Source organism: Neodiprion fabricii, chromosome 3 (assembly GCF_021155785.1).
Source record: "Neodiprion fabricii isolate iyNeoFabr1 chromosome 3, iyNeoFabr1.1, whole genome shotgun sequence".
Lineage (NCBI taxonomy): Eukaryota > Metazoa > Arthropoda > Insecta > Hymenoptera > Diprionidae > Neodiprion > Neodiprion fabricii.
In genome coordinates this window covers 15,222,454-15,242,293 of record NC_060241.1, presented here as the reverse complement: position 1 = coordinate 15,242,293, position 19,840 = coordinate 15,222,454, and the positions used below count along the sequence as shown (strand labels likewise).

Sequence of the window (19,840 nt, the reverse complement as noted above, 5' to 3'; positions counted from 1 at the left end):
AAAATTTATTTGCACTCATACTCTTAAAAGGAGCCCTTTGACCACGTGTCGTGAATCCCCATGCAGCGTTTACTGCTTCTACGTTTTCCTCGCTATTCTTTTTGCATGGACCACCATTGGGTTCTTCACGTAGAACCAATATTCTGAAGAGTAAAATTTTATAACTACTCCCATTTTTTACTAAAAATCATAACTGTAGCTGTAATATTTTCAATACTTCAAGAAGTCTTTGAGTTTGTTAATTTCATGGAGGCAAAGCTATTTAAAAACAATACCACTTGAAAAAAAAATTGAGGTCTAGTTTAGAATAAAGATTTTTCGCGTTTTTATTTTTTGTTCGGGTTAAAAAAGGTGAATATTTTTTATAAAATAAAGTTATACTTTAAAAACACAATTGAATATTTCTTTATGTACAATCAATTGTAAACATTATAGTTGAAGGAATGTAAATTCGAAAAATTGGTGATTTTGAAAAGTTAACGACGGAGCCAGGAATCGAACCTGGCGTCTAGAGATACTTGACCGGAGCCTTACTCCTATGAGCCTATGAGATTTTGATGAAATAATATCTGTGCATTGAAGATATTAAAGAAATGAAATGACATGGAATTTTGAAAAAGGTACGCCAAGGCGGTACGTCGGAGCGTAACACTGCCCTGACTCTGTTGTCGTTAATTTCTCTCATCACCTTTAAACATTATACCTGTTGGCAATTTAACCATAAACATCATTCCATATTCTGTATTCTATTCTTCCGCATCACGGAAGTTGGGAAACCTTTCTCTCATAATTTGTTGTTGAATTCGTTGAGCCAAAGCGCGTGGTCCTCGTCTGTTGTATTCTTCATCTTGATCCATCGGATCAACATCATCCTCTACGGGATGAGCTATCGGTGCTAGTTGTTCGTCATCTTCATTGTTTAATCGTAGTTGCACTCTCATGTTGTGCAGTACTGCACACGCATTAACAATTTTCGCTGCGAACGCTGGTTCGTACATCAAGACTCGCTGGTATGACAAGCATCTCCATACAGATTTAAAAACTCCAAAACACCGCTCGACGACGCTTCTAGCCTTACATAGTTGTTGTGTATATTGATGTTGTCGCGTATCTTCAGGAAAATTGGCCAGAGGTGTTAACAGCCAAGGCTCCAACGGATATCCAGCATCACCTGATGGAAAATATATTGATTTAGAAAAAAGTAGACTAAATATAATATGCATATTATGTATATAAAACTCAAACTGAACCTATGCTGCTTTGCTGAACAGTGAAAAATATTTTCGCTTTGACTGCGCTCAAGGTGTTAACCAAGATTCATCACAGCTTCTTGAGGCAGGCGAAAAAGGCTGAGAAACTCTTCTCGTGGTAGCTGAAAAGGATTCTGAGCATCTCTCAGTCGCCTTCTTTCCACACGACGTTCGAGTCGACGTAATCTTTCCTCAAGAACGAATACATCCCAAGCAAGGTATTCGATAACCATGATCCTTTGAGATTGAAGATAATCAAAGAAACAGCGTTAATAATAGACTTAATAGTAGAAATGAATTATTAATGAAATTAATGAATAATTATATTTGTGGAAGCAACTTTGTGGGTTTTTCGGAGCAATACTACAATTTATAGGTTATGTTATTCTTTTTTAGAAAATAATGAAATCTATTCTACGATTTTTTCTGAAGTCAATCTGCATTGATAATTTCTAATTACTGCAAAATTCAACTTACTTACTTGTTATTTCAAACGACGTAATTATTTTTCACTTTCGGAGCACTTTTCGAAGCACTTTCTCGGAGTCGAGAAAAATATGGGAAACGCACACCACTCCTCTAGCTCGTATGCAAAGTGTCGTTATAATGGTCGTTATAGCGTACCGAGGGGGTCTCTGAGCCTCGCTATCCGCTCGCACCGTAACGACATCATAACGACACTTTTCGTTACTGATAACGTCAAAACTCGCTAAGAATGGTGTACAGAATCGCATTTGTCGTTATAATAACGACGCGGTCGGTAGCATAACGAAACTTGTCGTTATGAGTCCATATTGTCCATAACGACAGCATAGCGAGTTACAGAATCGCCCTACTGGCGGCCAATCTAAGAATTATTGAAAGTGGACTCAAGAAGTGAGTCCTCCCCCACCACCAGAGTTTCCAGACCAGTATGTAAGACCGGGGGATGGCCATGGGATGGCGCATTAAATAGGACGACTTGTTACGATTGAACGATTTGAAAACCCAACAGCCATCTTTGATAAAGTAAAATATGCTAATATGGCGGCATCTACAGTTGGCGTCTAGGGTGCTATTTCATGAGCAGTAAAAAGCAGCAGCAGCAGCAGTTTTCCCCTATCACTTCCGGCGCAAGTTTCTGCTGCTCGCAGTTTAGTTTTTCGAGCGACAAGCCACAAGAACACAAAAAGCCACGACCTATTTCATGAGCAGCGCTGCTGCTGTGTAAAATTACCAGACTGATGCTAGTGAAAACTAGTAAGTTACTAAGCCACTGCTGCTTTTTACTGCTCATGAAATAGCACCCTAAGAGTACATACCCCCACCACCGGAGTTGCCAGACCTGTATGTAAGACCGTGCTGAGACGGTTAATTTTTTACACTAGACAGTTATGTTGGCAACACAGAGAAACCTACAGCGCGATAGTCGGTCGAGCACGAAACAAACTCAATCTCAATAAACATAATATAACTATTACGTGCCAGCCGGTATCCACGGCAGCTCCCTCTCTGCGCTCTACCTGACCAGCGTGCAGTTACCATAAGAGAGCCTTACGTGCTCTTACCGATGGTCGTAGATTAATACCAACACACATAGTTATCATCATAACGTCCAAATTCTCCTATCGATAGTTCTCATACGCTAGATTGACCGTTACTTCATCAGTCAAATTCATAACATACATGGTATATATATTTTTTCCCATCCAACCGTAATAACCCAAAATAATAAAAACCCGCAACAGATAAGATAACCAAAAAGACCAAAACACCGGAAACGTGGGAAGAGAAATCACGGATAGCTCACAGAGAAAGAAACCCTTATTCTCAGAATTCAGGATAGCGCCCTCATTTTAATGATTATAAGACCAATCAGCGCTTCGCCGCTTGCTTCTCTAAACCAACCACCTCGCGCTAATCCACCACCGAGATCTCACGCACGAACCAGAAACCTTACCCCCAATTATTCCATCATCCTTAACCAACCATCCCAGACCCGCGAGAAACCGCGACTCCCTTTGAACTCCTCCTACTTTCCCTCTAATCCAACCTTTCCAGAAAACAGAATAAAAGAGAAGAACTTTAGACATCATAGAGAACAGATCAGAACTCTACCGAAATCCTAGAATCAAATCACATTATAATTAATTCAGAACCTCCGAGACTTATTAACAGTTTGTCACTGCGATAGTGATTAACACCAATCCGTACCACAATTGTAAACCTACCATTGAGAACTAGAAGGAGATTGTTAATAAATGTGTAATTAACCCAAGTGTTGTCATAAATAATTATTTCAATCACGCATAGTGATGGTTGGCACGAGCCTTACCTAACAAACTCTCAGAATTGTAGGCGACTTGAACGAGAAGATCTGCGAAGCTGAACAGCGGATTCCCGAGATTTATATATACCAACTACGTGAGTCAGGAGTGTTACGTTCCGAGAGGAACGTTTCGAGTCGATTCTGATTCGCCGCGTGATTTAAATTGTTCTCCTGACTTACGTAGTTGGTGTATGTAAATCTCGGGAATCCGCTGATCAGCTCCTCAGATCTTCTCGTTCAACTCGCCTACAATTCTGAGAGCTTGTTAGGTAAGGCTCGTGCCAACCATCACTATGCGTGATTGAAATAATTATTTATGACAACACTTGGGTTAATTACACATTTATTAACGGTCTCCTTCTAGTTCTCGATGGTGGGATTACAATTGTGGTACAGATTGGTGTTAATCACTGTCGCAGTGACAAACTGTTAACAAGTCTCGAAGGTTCTGAATGACTTATAATGATTTGATTCTAAGATTTCGGTAGAGATCTGATCTGTTCTCTATTATGTTTGAAGTTCTTCTGTTCTATTCTGTTTTCTGGAAAGGTTGACTTAGAGGGAAAGTAGGAGGAGTTCAAAAGGAGTCGCGGTTTCTCGCGGGTCTCGGATGATTGGTTAAGGATGATGAAATAATTGGGGGTAAGGTTTCTGGTTCGTGCGTGAGATCTCGGTGGTGGATTAGCGCGAGGTAGTTGGTTTAGAGAAGCAAGCGGCAAAGCGCTGATTGGTCTTATTATCGTTAAAATGAGGGCGCTATCCTGAATTCTAAGAATAGGGGTTTCTTTCTCTGTGAGCTATCCGTGATTTCTCTTCCCACGTTTCCGGTGTTTTTGTCTGTTTGGTTATTTTAACTGTTGCGGGTTTTTATTATTTTGGGTTATTACGGTTGAATGAGAAAAAATATATATATACCATGTATGTTATGAATTTGACTGATGAAATAACGGTTAATCTAGCGTATGAGAACTTTCGATAGAAGAATTTGGACGTTATGATGATAACTATGTGTGTTGGTATTAATCTACGACCATCGGTAAGAGCACGTAAGGCTCTCTTATGGTAACTGCACGCTGGTCAGGTAGAGCGCAGAGAGGGCGCTGCCGTGGATACCGGCTGGCACGTAAGAGGAGAACAATTTAAATCACGCGGCGAGTCAGAATCGACTCGAAACGTTCCTCTCGGAACGTAACAATAATATAACCCATGGCCGTCGAATCTAACCACGGTCTTATATACAGGTCTGGAAACTCCATTGGAGGGGATGTGTCGCTTATTGAAGCAAATTTTTGTGTTCACGAGTCGCCACTAGGTTCGTTGCGATCTTATCAACAGCGGCGACGCGGCCGGCGGGGGGGGGGGGGGTCCAACCAACACCGTGGTATTCGCCATATACATATATGGTATTCGCTACTCACGCTCGCTCATCGTATTTATTGAGGTTATTGTTATCCTGGTAACTAGACCGCAGCGACAACAGGTGATACTGCTAGAATCGAAATTTGTACTCGCTAAGCGACACGAATAATCGTGGCTCACAGCATAGGAGTTTCCAGACCTGTATATAAGACCGTGAATCTAACCTTAGGATACGTGCATGGTGTAAGAATAAGAGGTGGTCCGACTACCTTATACCAGCCCCTTGACACATGCTGCTAAAAGTGGTTCGCAAAATGTCCCTCGATTCTCCCGTCAATTTCCATCACTAGTGGCGCTAGTAGTTACCTGATGAGCTTGCGCGCGGTCATCGAGGGCAGCGAGCGAGTTCCGTATAGTTAGCAGATAAATATAACAATTATTATTTTTTATTGTTGTTATATTTAGGGAATTATTTACGCAATTTAATGCCACTATTATTATAATTTATGACATTATATTTTGTTAATAACAAATAAAAATCTGTTCAGCGTATAGTTAGCAGAAAATGATTGGATATTCAATTTTTTTCCCCCGAATCAACTGGAAATCATTTGGGAAACGCGTATATAAGGTTGAAATAATTTGCGAAATAATTGTTTTATCACAAAAACACGATAAATAAGTCGATCAATTTTTCTGGTATACCCAGTCTCTCAGTCGATATCGCATACCCGATGCGCGGAATATTGTGGGGTGTGATTTTTTCAAAATAATTGAGAGCAAGAAAAATTTTATATTTGAAAAATGGTCAGTAAATAATTCAAATTTTCGAATTCATGATAATTTTGCTTCGATTTTTCTAACTTCCAAGCTTTGCTCTCTCAAGCTCCGACTAGTTGTTCCGCCAATTAATCTCTCACTCTTTTGCTAATCAAACAATTTTATATACGTAATGAACGACGAATTCAAAGAATTGATGCAAGTGAAATTAACAAAAACCGATGAAAATATCACGCTTGGCGTTTCATACGATATTATCGGACTTGCGTGATATTAGCTTCTACATTTCCGCACAAAATACGTAAAAACGGAGCAGGTCTAACTAGTTCGGAGCTGTTACGACCGAGCCGACCAATAAAATGTCTTGTTCATGGAGCCGGCGTTGCTCCATCGAATCCGTAAAAATCTGCAATTCCCAATACAATGGTTATTTCATTAAAACGCAGGAATATTCGGCAAAATTGCCGAAAATCATTGAAACTCACGAGTTCATCAGTGTCGGAGAGAAAATGACTATTTGTTTTGTCTAGGAATCCTCGTTCAATAGCGGAGGAATAAAATTTTTCAATTGGCGGAGGAATAAAATTTGTGTATTTCGTTTAATCCTTTTTACATGATGCATTGGAATGTGCCTGGAAGAATAAAGTTAAAAAGACAAGCAACACTTCAATGCGGTTCGAGTTGTACGACCCATTTTTCGGTTCCTTTGGAAACTAGACAAAAATACTCAGTGTACGTTTATAAATTGAGAGAGACAGAAAAAAATTCTACGATATTTCTTTAAGATTTGTTTTGTCTCGACGATAACTTTATCAACAGAAAGAATTGCACCAATTCGTTGATTCCTTCGACGATTGAAATAAAATGTATCTCAACCTGGCCGAAAAAAAATAATTTCGTTTTTGGTGCTGGCACGTTGAGGATAAGCGAATTAAACCGAGAAGAAGAAACTGGTGAAAGTGGCTCTGTGTTTCGGCAGTTTTGTTGGTAAGCCAAGGGGACGAGAGACTCGATTGTATTTTTTTTTATTATCCAACAAAATCTCCTTTTACTGTGCACCGCGTATTTTGCGACGATTTGATTGATTGTAAACAATGATTCCGGCTGATGAATGCCTTTGCCAAGAATTTCACAAATTGCCACGAACAGACACTTTTGGCGTCTGTTTCGTCGAGTCCAAGACTTTTTCGTGGCCGTTTTTACAATGTGGCGTGGACCAGCCGAAAAAAAACCATCGCGGAACAATAAATCTTGAATTTAATAAACATGTAATTTACCCGGAATTAATATTACGTACTTTTGACCCTCAGTAGACACACATGGGTCTGGGATGCCCATTCAGCGAATGCCGTAAATTTCTCATTTCTCGTATCGATTACCATTGAATAAAAATAATAAAAAAACCCATTTTTATCCATCACAGAATGCAGCCTTTTTTCTGTAGATCTAAAATTACTTTCCTGAATTTTTTTTCGATTTTTTCAACGAGCCCAAGTACATTAAAAAAAGGTATAGGGCGCCCTGGACCCATGTGTGTCTAGGGAGGTGTGCTAATTATCTCTTCGGAGGGTTAATTATGTTTTGGTGTTATTTCGTATTTTTTATTTTGTGTTACATCGTTTGCGAGCACGACACAGCCTTAGGCGGGTTTCGACGTTAATCTGTAAAGCATATAAACACAATCAGATTATAAAGATAAATGATGAAAAGTTTCACTTTCATTAGAATATAACTTGTTTATAAATTATTTGAAACGACCCACTTATTGCCTTTTTGTTGGATCATGATAAAATCTAACGAAAGTGGATTCGCGAGGAGAGTTAAAACTCTTGAGGATCGTTTGCTTTTGGGTGCGTGTGGAAAAGAGGAAAAAACGTGGAACACGTCTTGAAAAACTAGGTACTCGTAACTGGATACGGACTGTGATTCGAGAAGCACTATCCTCGTCAATTGAAAAGTGTATCGTCACATCAAATTCAGCAGAGAGTTGTAAACGTGTGTATAAGCGTGAAGAAGCTGTTTCTATATCTTTTTTGTTTGTATTTTCAATGATTTTTCACAGCAGCTAGCCAGAGGGCTTCTCGTATATAGTTTAATGGTAGAAAGTGAGATCTCGTATCTTTGCGCTTTGCCCTAGAAGGCCTGGGGACAACAATGAGAGTTTCGCGAGTTCTCAACTCAATTTCACACTATTTCTTGACACGTTATTATTATTTTCTATGGAGCAGCAAGAGGCTTGCAACGAGGCCCAGCATAGATTTAACGCTTCGGTTACGTTTTTCGTCGGTTCTCTCCTCTTCTTCTCTCCTGCTCGACCATCTTTCTGAAAACCATACGTAAAGACACTGCGAAACTATATAATTCGCCGTGGCTCGTCTTTGAGCAAACAGTTCCGGGCCAACGGTGCACCGAAACATTCGCATCTTTTTCCATCCTTTCCGACTGCCTCGTGCCCTATATCGATTTTTCAACGAACAATAAATCTTCGATGGTGACACGACGCGAGAAAAACAAATACACATTTGCCTGAGCTCTCTTGAATTATCGATTTAAACGAGAAACGTGGAATGTACAGAAACTTGTCGTACTTGTCGCTGGCGTGCTTCAAGTTCGAGAGGCGATTAGCGAACTATTAGACAAAAACTAAATCAAAAATAAATAAATAACAAACTACTATCAATTGACACGAACAGGTTATGGCTGATACGTCCGTACGTCCACCTCCGTGAAGTTGGCCCCCCGAAGTTGTTATTTTTAAATCTAATTAACGCAATTCGTTTGAGAATCGTTTGAGAGGGTTTGAGAGTAAAGAAAATTTGTTTGAGAGTTAATAGTTTTTCCGGAAAATTGATTTTAATTTTGGGTGTGAAGTTGGCCCCCATATTTTCTATCTCCTCAAAAAATGGACTTGGACGTTTAATTTTTTTTTTAATCTTTTGAGAATCGTTTGAGAGGATTTTAGAGTAGAAAAAAATTGTTAGAGAGTTAATATTTTAATTGATATTAAATAATTATTCAATGTGCGATCTTCCCTAGGATTAGAGCACTTCCGGTGTGCGCATTGTGTGTGCGCACTGTATATGCGCAACATGTCTGCGCAGTGCGTCTGAAATCAGATGTAGCGACCGAGATTGACGAAGAAATACGAGTTTCGATGATGCGGATTATCGTAAATCGAACGGGTACGAGATGGACATGGAGACGAAGCTGAGCAATTTTCTCTCAATGACAACAATGGTAAGAGAAGAATTGGATGAAACTATTGGAAAAAGACACGAGAGTCGAAAACGGGAAACCTGACGAAATCTTTTTAACGCAGTGCAACAGAAAGTGGAATCTTTTATAGAACGCCAAAATTGATATTTACTTGCAGATAAGGAATAATGCACTCATAATTGGACGAAACGTAGAATGTCGATGGGCTTATAATATATGTCAGCGATGTTCCTGTTTGTCTATCCCAAGATTTCTGTGTTCTCAGATCTTGTAAATCTTGGACCGTGCTTGCAACGATCTTGCGAACGATCCATGTTACTCGGCTAGGCGTACCATCCCTTGTCGCATTTACAAGGTAAATAAACTGTGTAGCTGTAGCTGTGTAGCTGTAGCTGTGTAGCTTTTGCGCAGCGAAAAAAATTGTGGGACAAATACAAGGCGAAATCTCGCAAACACAGACCCTCGATGGTCGTCTCGACGGACATCAGTTACGGGACGCACGTTTGCATGAAAAACAGTCCAATGTACCAACCGGGAGCGATCGGTAATTCGCAATTTTCTAAAAAAAAACCATGTTAATCGTTTTTTCGACATTTTCTTTCAATTTTATCGCTGGCTCGATCGTTTTCAGGCTTCACCATCGCCAACGGCTTTCCCAAGGTCAGTCAGCTGCTCTTGGCCGCCTGGAACCTCGATTCAACTTACCGTTTTAAAATTTTGCCCGCTGGGTCTCTCCACACCGGAGAATCTGTCGATAAATGCGAATCCAATGGAAACGCCAGTGCCAGCGGCAGCAGCAATTCGAACCACAAGGAAACCGCAGATCATTTGGACATGCTGCCGCCTCCTTCGCCGGCCTCGAGCACGTGCAGCGATACCGGAAGCATCACCACGAGTCACAGTCAGTTTTTATCGATTTTTTGTTTCTTTTTCCGTCAAATCCTTCGAATACACACTGGGTCATTTTGACCCGTTAAATTTGTTCTCTTCTGTTTCGTGAAAAAATGCATTCAGTCTCGCATAAATTCGCAACTAGAAAAAAGAACGAGGAATTCATGTTTTCCGGAATTAAATGATTTGAAAAACGTCTCGGGTCAGATTGATCCACTGTGGACTTGAGGAGGTTTTTTTCTTTTTCTTAAGCCCTTCGAGGACACATTGGGTCATTTTGACCTGAAGAATTTTTTCTCACCGGTCGTTTGGCATTGAATTTTGTTTTTTGTGAAAAATACATTCAGGCCTATAAATTCGCTGAAAAAAAAAAAAACGAAAAGTTCATATTTTCCGGAATTGAACGGTTTGAAAAAAGCCTCGGGACAGATTGACCCAAAGTGGACTTTTTGCTCCTCGCAAATTTATGGAGTTTGAAGAAAATTCAAATTTTGGGGTTGATTGAATTTTCCAGAACGCGAGAAACGTATGACCCCGAGGAGCGACGGTGAGACGGGTTCGATGACACCACACCGGCAACGCCAGTGGCCACGGCACCTCATCAGACGTCGATATTGACGCTGAGCGGAGTTACACCAACGAGACATTTGGTGTTTTGACATATTTTGATGAAAAAAAAATCGAAATATAGAAAATCACTCTTTTCAACTCCAATTTAAAAAAGGTTGATGACCCACCTAGCTCGAATACTTAGAATGCATTTCTACTTCAGAAGGAAGCATAAAGATACAACAATAAACAATGTTAATAGCCACTTATTATTAAATAATCGAGCTTCTGTACACACTTTATTTTCTTTCCTTTCTCTTATTGCACTCTCGCTTTACTCATTTCTTCTTTTCGTTCCCGTTACGAGACGATGAAACAATCGACAAATTCTTCATGACACTCATCCTTTTTTTTTGCCTTTTTCAGTTTTCTACTTGTCGCGCTATTTCGTGCCTTCATTTCCGGTCCTTGCTGAGATCCGATGGAAACTCCGAGTTGTCGGAAACGGAAGTGATCGTTCGCGACGACAGTAACAGTCTTTCGATGTCACTTACTTCGGTTGCACCTGCATTTACGAGATTCACCAAAAACAAAACACGGTTAAACCTTTCGATCGACGACACATCACGTTTTATTGTTATTATTATTTCTCGAGATGGAATCAACCACATTGTTGTTGTTCCTTAGAATATTGTCTACATTTTACGATATTCAAGTCACGAAATTACTTTTCCTTCTCTTTTATTCTGCCACATGGATTTCGGATTTGACCGGTAAAATGAAATTGTTCGACAAAAATTTAAAAAAATCATTTTGATCCTGATTTTTGCTCTGAGGTTGAATTGTAATTTCTTCTCATCAATGAAAATGAAAGAAAAAAGACAATATCGAATTTTTTTTCTTTCTATCGAGTAACTCAAAACTTTGCCGCACCCTAGATAGTAACTATACGTACCTCACAAGAAATTACGCTCCCAAAACTCGAACGTAGACGATGAGATGGGGTTCTATTTCTGTCGTAGCCGATTCAGGTTTTTTTTCTATTTTCAAATCGTCATACTGCTCCCAATTCATAGTGTTGCGATATGAATATGCGGTGAAGTGCCCCGAAGTATACCCACATAATCTAGAATTAGTTTTAATAAATTAGCATAAACGGTATGCAATTATTATAAGTGATTTATTGTACGCACGGTTTGCGTCAAATGTATTGAAAATATCTTACCGGTATTGCTCATCACTCATCCCTTCGTTGTTTTTAAGTTTTAAAAGTGATGGTATTTCGGAGAGCTTGCATCGCATTCCCTGCTTGTTGCTGCTATTTTTACGGATGTCCGCATCGACGAACAGATGAATTCCCGGTCGACTAATACGGATCATCGATCCATTACAGCCCTTTGTAAAACAGCGGAGTTTTGTAAGACGCGCCTAAAAGTTGAGCGCAGCTCCCAGGGCGCCAAATCCGGATTTCGCAACTGTTTCGTGATTTGGTGACAGAAAGGCCGATGAATATTCTCGTCTGCACAGCTGCAAGCATTCTTCGGTCATGTGGACACTTGGTGCCGTTTTCATTGCTTTATCGACGAAATTGTATACGCTGTCGTATGCGCTTAAAGTATAGGACAAAACTTTATTCGCTGTTTTTACGTTCGGTTCCGGGACATACAAATTTAAAAGAACGCGCGCTCGATCGTTGTACGTTTTACTGGTGACCAGTGGCGTAGCTAGGGGGACAAAGGCCCTGGTGCATAGGGAAAGAATCGGGCCCTTTTCCTCCCCTCTTTCCGCGTAGTTTAAACTTATATTGGCCTTCAAAATTATTGATAAGAATAAGAATAGGAAACAGTGAGTTGAACTTATTCCTAGTAGGCTAAATCCATACGTCCTCTCTATTAGAATCTCCATGTGTTTAATAGAAGAAAAAGGGAATAAATAAACAACGACGCACATGACGATATAGAATATTTATTATACAGATGAGATTAATTAAGGGAAAAAACGATTTTTAACAGAATTCGCCGCCCATTATACAATCTCTTGCGCGCTTTAATTTTTGCGAATTCGTCTATAATTTCACTCAAATCCAAGTTTGATGCCGCCTCATTTTCTATTGCAATTAACGATAAATGTCGGAGGCGATCTTGTCGAATGCTGTTTCTTAAATAATTTTTTATAATCTTCAGTTTACTGAAAGATCTTCCTGCTGCCGCGGAAGTAACGGGAATTGTATGAAACAGAAGCATCGCTGTATACACTTCCGTAAGGTCACATTCGAGCACGCCAAATTTCGTTACAATTTCTTTGCAAAGCTGGCGAATAGATCACGTCTTCATCAATTGAGGGAGGATCAGATGATAAACATTAAGAAATTGGAGTGAAAAATTGGGTCCAATTATATCGCAATATTTCTTCTGAAACTGATCACATTTCTGGAGTAAAATCGTTTCATTCCAGCTAAGCAAATTTTTTGGCATCAGAAAGTCGAACTATTTACAAACTGCACTCATACCAATAAAACGCGCATCTAACTGATTGATTATTATGTCGAGTACATTGTTGAAAATAGTTACTCTAAAGACTTCCTGGTTTTCAAATCGGTGATCAGAAGCCAATTCATCGAAATGCTTTTTAGTTTTTCTGCGTCAAAGCTGTTAGAGGGCCCCCTGAGCTCCAGGGCCCTGGTGCACTGCACCACCTGGCCCTATGATAGCTACGCCACTGCTGGTGACTCCCGTATTTAACGTGTTCACAACAAACTGGAGCGTCGGGTTCTTGCATTTTTTGATTGCTGAATCGTAAGCCGTGTGGTCAATAGCTCCAGATATCAGCACTTGTGCCACAGAGTCGAAAGGGCACGTCGACTGTACGAAGTACGTTTTGTTGTTGAGTTTAACCGGCTTCGATAATTTCGAACCATTTTCCAGAAAACATGGTTTCCTTTTTCTCTGTCTTGCAGTTGGTTTTTTATCAATTTATGTTTATGTACCTTATTTCTGGTAATGCTCCGAAATATGTACTTTTTTTCGACGTCTCTTCTGTCTTCACTTCATTTTGTGGTTCGTGTGCTTCGTTTTCGGGAATGTCCTCATTTCGGCTATACGAATGATCCCATGCATCAGCGACTTCTACAACATCTTCTTCGTCTGCACTTTCAACAACAGCACCAATGGCAAATTCGGTCTTCGGCACTTGGCCGCCCCAATTCTCCACAGACCACTGGTCAGGGTCATGCTGTGGAATCTGCGGAATTTCGGAATCAACCTCGCAGTAAGAAGAGATATTGAGATCGCCCGGTTCGAACCCTGCTTCTGCATTGCATTGTCTTGCAGTCTTGGCCACGCAGAGAAGACTACCGCCTTCTATGTCTCGTAAGTGAGTAACCACAAAATTGTCAGCCCTTCGTAGACCTTTTTTTAAAACATTTGTTTGGAGGTCATTGAAGTAACATTCAATGGACGCGGATGAGGCATTATTATTCATTTTTGGCGTCGTGCAATTGGTCCAAAGTGGAAATTCCACGGCAAGTGGCTTCATCGACGCAATGAACCCTGGTACATAAAATGCATTCATTTCACGCCCTTCGTTTCCAGTTGTAGCACTTGTTTTTAAAATTTTGTCAACCCATTCCGCGATGGATTTTATTTCGCACCCATCACACTGACTTTTCTCATAATTTGAGAGATTATCAACTGGACGAAGATGTTTATTTTCTTCGATGTCGGTTCCAAATTTTCTTAGGGCAATGCCTGTCTTTGCCATTATACTCTCCAGATGATTTCTAATTGCGAGGACACTTTCAACCTTTTCAGCAGCCTCGTCGTCCTTGATTGGAATCGCCACGGTAGAGTCCAAATATTTTTGGCTTGCGACAACGAATGTTCGCGTCAATAACATCTCGAAATGGTTGATGTCTGAAGATTGAATCATTAACGCAACGGACCGGAGGAAGAATTGCTTCACTTCGATGTGCGTAACGACTTTCCAACATTTCCACCTTGACACAGCATGAATTATGTGCGCAACGTCAACCCGTAGGTGAGTATCTACCTTTATCGGTTCCTTTGCCACCAGAAGTTCAAAACAGTTCTGAATGTATTTCTTCAATGTTCTGTCGTTAAATTCCTTGCACATTCCATACAGGAGCGCTTTGGAATAATCGCATATCGCAAGCTTCGGTTTGGGCGCACCGGCTCGCATAAATAGATGGATCCAATTTATGATGGAATGCGCGTCGTGTCTCTCCGAGAGCATCTGGTGGATCGGAATAGTCAATTTATCGAAATTAATAACCATCGTGTACAGGAAAATTGGACCACATCTTGATTTGTCGTTTCGATCGATTTTTGTAACTAAGCTCCCTGTCGCATCAATCATTATCGTACTGATTGTGCTGTTTCTGCAGTATTCTTTGTATGCGTGAAGCTGTGATGGACTGCGATAGACAACAACAAAAGGGGTTGATGCGATGTACTCAATTTTGCCAAGAAATTTTGGTTGTTGCGATATAGCTTCTAGCGAAGCATTCAAGTTAGTCTTGTTCAGTGGGTCGAGCCCCAAATTCTTATCAATTCGCTATTTTTTTGCTTGCCGCAGAACAGGTGCATCTGCAAGAAATGGTGGCTCCGCATCCCCCAAAACCATTTCTTCCCGTGCCGTGCGTTTTCGGAAATTGGATGCACCTTCATGTACTAAATTTTTCTGGACCTCCTCTCTGTATTTTCCATTTAGAGGACGTTTCACCACTTCGTGCGTGATATTCCGAGTATCCCGCGTTAATACGTTCAGTATAACACTGTCATTATTGGTTGGCTCTTTTTCAATAGTCACTTTTAGTTTATTTTGACACGACTTTCCTTTACATTGACCCTGAATTGTGACATAATTACCGATACAGGTTGGAACTTTTGCAATTTTGGCACGCTTGAAAACGTATGCACATGGAATTTTCGTCTGACGTGAGATGGCAATCGGTACGATATTATTCCAGACTCCTTTCTGTAGCGTCGGTCGGCATCCGGAGGACAGACCTGCAAGTGCAAGTAATATTGAAGAATAGGAATCACAAAATATTTTGCCTTATTATTTTGGCCCAATTTCAAGGTGGCCATTGTAGTTATATTTCACTGACTGATTCAAGTAATTCATTTTTTTTTTAAGATTTGCTTTAGAGAGAGAGAGAGAGCGCTTACAACAGTAGTACAATTGGATAACATTTCGAATTTCAACTATTGGATAAAAACCGCGAACACGCTTTCTACGGAATCATAATAATTTTACTTTTTTTACAGGACTGCCAATTTCTCGTTGCTAAACAGCCTGGTTCGACAAAATTCAGTTAATAAACAACCTATTCCTATATTTTTAGTTTTTTTGTTCATTTTTGTACCAATATATTTCGCACAAACCATACTGCTCAGTCCGCCTTATTCATTATACTCCGTACATTAAATGGTTTGAAAATAAAAATAAACAAATTTTTCAATTCTAACTAAAGGAAAATAAAAAATTGAACTAAATTTGAAATTATAGATATTTTTAATGAGCTAAAAAAAATATTAAAATATCAAAAAAATACTATTTTTTTAAAGGATTTGAATTTTACTTCCCAAAAAAAGAAACAAGCTTCAAAATATAAAAATATGTTGTAAAATTAAATGCCTTATTCGCTTATTTAAAAGAAAAAGTATCGGAGACGTACTCGTGGGTTTGATGGCATCCCATTCTTGGCTTGTGAGCTTGACCGTGAAGAATTCTTGACCATTTTCCGGTTCATTTTCATGATTTGCTGCGTAAAACTCGTCGGAACTTTCGAACGTTGTCGATTCATTTGACGAATACGAATTGCTCGGATTCGTGTCGGTTTTGTCCTTCGACGATGGAATAATTATGCCCTTTTCCTTTCGTGCAAGGGAGAGAATTTTTCGGCGATCCTGGACCACGTTGTTATAAACATTGTGAAACTCCACTTCTTATTTAAATCTTCGGAGATTTCTCCCCATATTTCATCCGAATAATTCGGCAATTCCGATGTTGCGAAGCGCGTAATGAATTTCTTCAAGTTCCGCACAGCTTCTTCCACTGTCACAGCAGCTTTCCGTGGCATATTGCGAATCAAGTGGTCTTATACGCGAGTATTAAATCAAAAATAAATCAATCCGAAAATTAAAAAAAAATCATGAACAGTCGGGAAGAACAACACAAAACTTGGGATGAACAACACAAAAAAACCGCGAACGAAAAGAACGTGAACAAAGTTATTAGTAATTAAAAAATCGATCATAAAAGGAATGAAACACTGAAATAATGATTATACGGAAGCTTCAAAATTTTTATAATAAAGTCAAGGGAGTTTTATTTATCACCGTGTCGCGTCAGAAACAAGACTGATCTCGCTTCTTCTAAGCGATGAAAATTGTATGGTGCACCATACAATGTAACAGCAGACCAAAACAATGTTTACAAATTTCCATCAAATTGAATGTAGAATTAAATTAAATCTCGCTTTTTGCGAACATATTGTATAACTTGGATAACGGTTAACGGTAACGGATAAAGATAACTTGGGAAAACGGTTGGGATACTACAATACCGCACTTGTTGAATTGAAAAGGTACATCGAATCTTGCATTTCTGTCGTTCGTTTATTAAATTACAATTTCGAAATTATTCTTCAATACTTTTCTTAGAACTATCGCTTATGAATTTTTCTACACTTTGGTAAAATGTTGTTGGTAAAAAACATTAGTCTTGCAGATATCGAGTTGGTGATGGTGTCGCAAAGTGCAGGGCGATGGATCAGACGTGACAATTTGTCCCTCTCGCTCCGTGTTATTTTTTCTTTTTCTAACTTTTGGCTATTTTTCAAAAACAGCGTGACTCTGCAATGCCATTTCCCTTTTTTCCATTTTTTCTTTAAAGTTACTAGAAATTCTTTTTTTTTTTTTCATTCACTGAACATTTTGAATTTCTTGGGATGAATCATTGAAAATTGAGAAAACTGGAACAAGGTCAGTCGATTCATTCTTCGCAAAAACGAAGAAGGTTTTTTTTTCAGGTCGTTCGAATATTCGCCAAACATTTTGAAACGGGCGAGCCAATGCCTGAAAACATGTTGCAAAAATTGTGCGCATCCAAGAACATGTTTCCAGCTTCGGAACTTCAGCTTCAAGTTTTTTACGGTATGCTGGACCAAGTTTATCACTCGAAAGAATTGAAAGGTTCGAGCACAGAAATCTATAAGGAAATCCGATCCAAGTTTTATGAACTTCTTTACGTGGAAAACACGGTAAAAACACATTATTTTTTTTTTATTAATGAGAAAATAAAAATATTAACCAACTTCACAGTCGATAAAAATCACCGGAATATAAATAATTCGAGTCAATCGAGATCGAGAAAGTTTTTAACTCGATCGAATTTTTGCAATTTTTCAAAAAACAAAGTTTAGTCGAACGCATCCAACAAAATATCCATTTTTTCCAAAAAAAAACATTTCTTTTTATTGTAGGCGAAGTTTACCGAACGCCATAAAAATGAAAAATTTCCATAATAATTCAAGAAAACGGCGTAAAAAAATATGGGAAAAAAACATGAAATTTCTGTTTCTCACTAGGCATGGCAATTGAGATTTACCCACATTGTTGGATACGGAGCAAAATATTACGCGCATTTGACATCACGAGCGGTTGCTTCTTGGATTTGTCAAACGTATTTCCAAGCGGATCCATTCAGCAGAAGTTGCGGTGAGCGTTACCGTCGCGAGTGTCTTGCTCACGGTGGTGGAAAACCGCCATCGCGATTGGTCTCAGATTTCCTCAGCAAAGAAGCGAGTGCGACGAATTTTGCAAAGTCTCTCGTTATGGAAATCAATAAAGAAATCGACTGCGTAATGAAAAATAATAAATATTGACAATGTACAAAAGCTGTAAATTCAATGAAGGAATTTTCTGAATTTCGCATCATCTTCGTTGTTCTTTTTCTTTTTCTGTTGTCATTTATTACAAGTACGGAACCTTGCCCTATTTACAATGTTGAGAAAAATCTACGAAATATTACAGAAAAATACGTTTTCGTAGTCGAGCGCATTTTTGTTTATTTTCTTCATTTTTTATTTAATCATTCATCATTATTTTTACAAAATGGTCGAATTCAGCATGGATAATATTCGTTGAGAACTGGCCATCGTTGCTTTGTGTAATCTTCGCAGTTATTGGCCAAGGGAATTCAGTGACAGCCAATTATTTGACACATTTTTTATCTTGTTCCTTTTTTCTTGGATATTCTCTCGCTAGATTGAAAATTAATCGACAACGATAAGCCTCCAGTTTTGAGATGCAAGCACAGAATTTTTTTTTCTTTTTACAATCTTTTTTTTCTCTCTGTTTTCGACCTTTCAGGCTCTTTGCTGTTTGAAAAAAATTTTCGAATCCTTCGTCACTGATATTTCACGAAGCTCGAAACTTCGTTGACTCGTTATTATTCGAAATGAGAATAAAAAAAAGATAAACAAAAAGACGTGTCACGATTAGTGCACTTGAACTCGCTCCAAAGTCTTTTATTTTTAATCCCTTCGACAATTCGAATCTCTTTTGCTACGAACACACAAAAATAGTCTCCTTAACCTCCAATATACTGTAACATCCGACCGGAACGTCCGTATGTTCTATCGACTATTATTACTGCATGTTACTTTTATCAACTAACCAAACTCGAAGTACGAGAATCTTGTAACCATAAGAAATTAAAACAACTGTCTAACTATTTGGAATATCCCTAGATGGAAATAACTATGAAATTCACTAGCCAAGGCTTAAAAACCATGTTACGAGATCTTCGTACTACAGAAAACTATAATATTATTATACGTTACTATATATCACTATCATATTAACACCAGAGATGAGTAGGGAGATCTCCAACGCTCGGCTTTTCGTGATACCAGCTAAGTTGGAGCGTCGACGTGACACCTAGGCGGCCACGCACCGAAGGTGGCCCATTTCCGACCTGACATCAAGCGGCCATGCACCGAAGGTGGCCCACAATCGTGTATATATAGATACACTCGGCTGCTCGAGCAAGTGGTTGCCAATCGCATCCTTGTCCCCGCTCGCACAGATGTTTCCAGGAATGCAAGAATTGGGATTTTTTTTGTTTCAGTTATGAATGTCAGCGAATAAAAGTATCTCCAGATTTGATAAATCTTGGAATCAATTAGCGGACGCTGAACCAAATTAGTTAACTATTCCCAGTCCGAATACTTTTTTTTTTTTTTTTTAATATATATTATTTTTTTATTGATATGAAAATATGTGACGCCTGGTATTCTCGAATATTTGTGCACGCAGTCTGTGGAAAAATATACGAAGCCAGCTCGATAACATTTATGCAAAATGTGCAATGGGCAAGTGGTTGGGGGAAATTTTTTTTTTTCTCGAACTGAATCTTCCAGAGAAGCATCAGCGAATTCCAAGCAAGCTCCATAAACATA

At 39.1% G+C, this 19,840-nt stretch overlaps 2 protein-coding genes across 5 annotated transcripts in view; one reads left to right on the top strand and one right to left on the bottom strand.

The window, feature by feature from the left end:
• The window catches only part of LOC124178369 (THAP domain-containing protein 2-like), a 172,568-nt gene that overhangs the window by 143,823 nt on the left and 8,905 nt on the right, over window positions 1–19,840 (bottom strand). The gene's annotated exons all lie outside the window — the stretch shown is intronic.
• LOC124178375 (E3 ubiquitin-protein ligase hyd-like) lies at window positions 8,739–10,953 on the top strand. Its single transcript, XM_046561655.1, has 4 exons — window positions 8,739–8,934; window positions 9,071–9,457; window positions 9,545–9,814; window positions 10,780–10,953. Exons 2-4 carry the CDS (start codon window positions 9,379–9,381, stop codon window positions 10,884–10,886), a joined length of 456 nt encoding a protein of 151 aa, XP_046417611.1. The 5' UTR covers window positions 8,739–8,934; window positions 9,071–9,378; the 3' UTR covers window positions 10,887–10,953.

Coding starts and splice junctions, on each gene's coding strand:
- LOC124178375 (XM_046561655.1), top strand. CDS start 9,379: ATGGTCGTCTCGACGGACATCAGTTACGGGACGCACGTTTGCATGAAA. Junction 9,458..9,544: donor GTACCAACCGGGAGCGATCG/GTAATTCGCAAT, acceptor GATCGTTTTCAG/GCTTCACCATCGCCAACGGC. Junction 9,815..10,779: donor AAGCATCACCACGAGTCACA/GTCAGTTTTTAT, acceptor TGCCTTTTTCAG/TTTTCTACTTGTCGCGCTAT.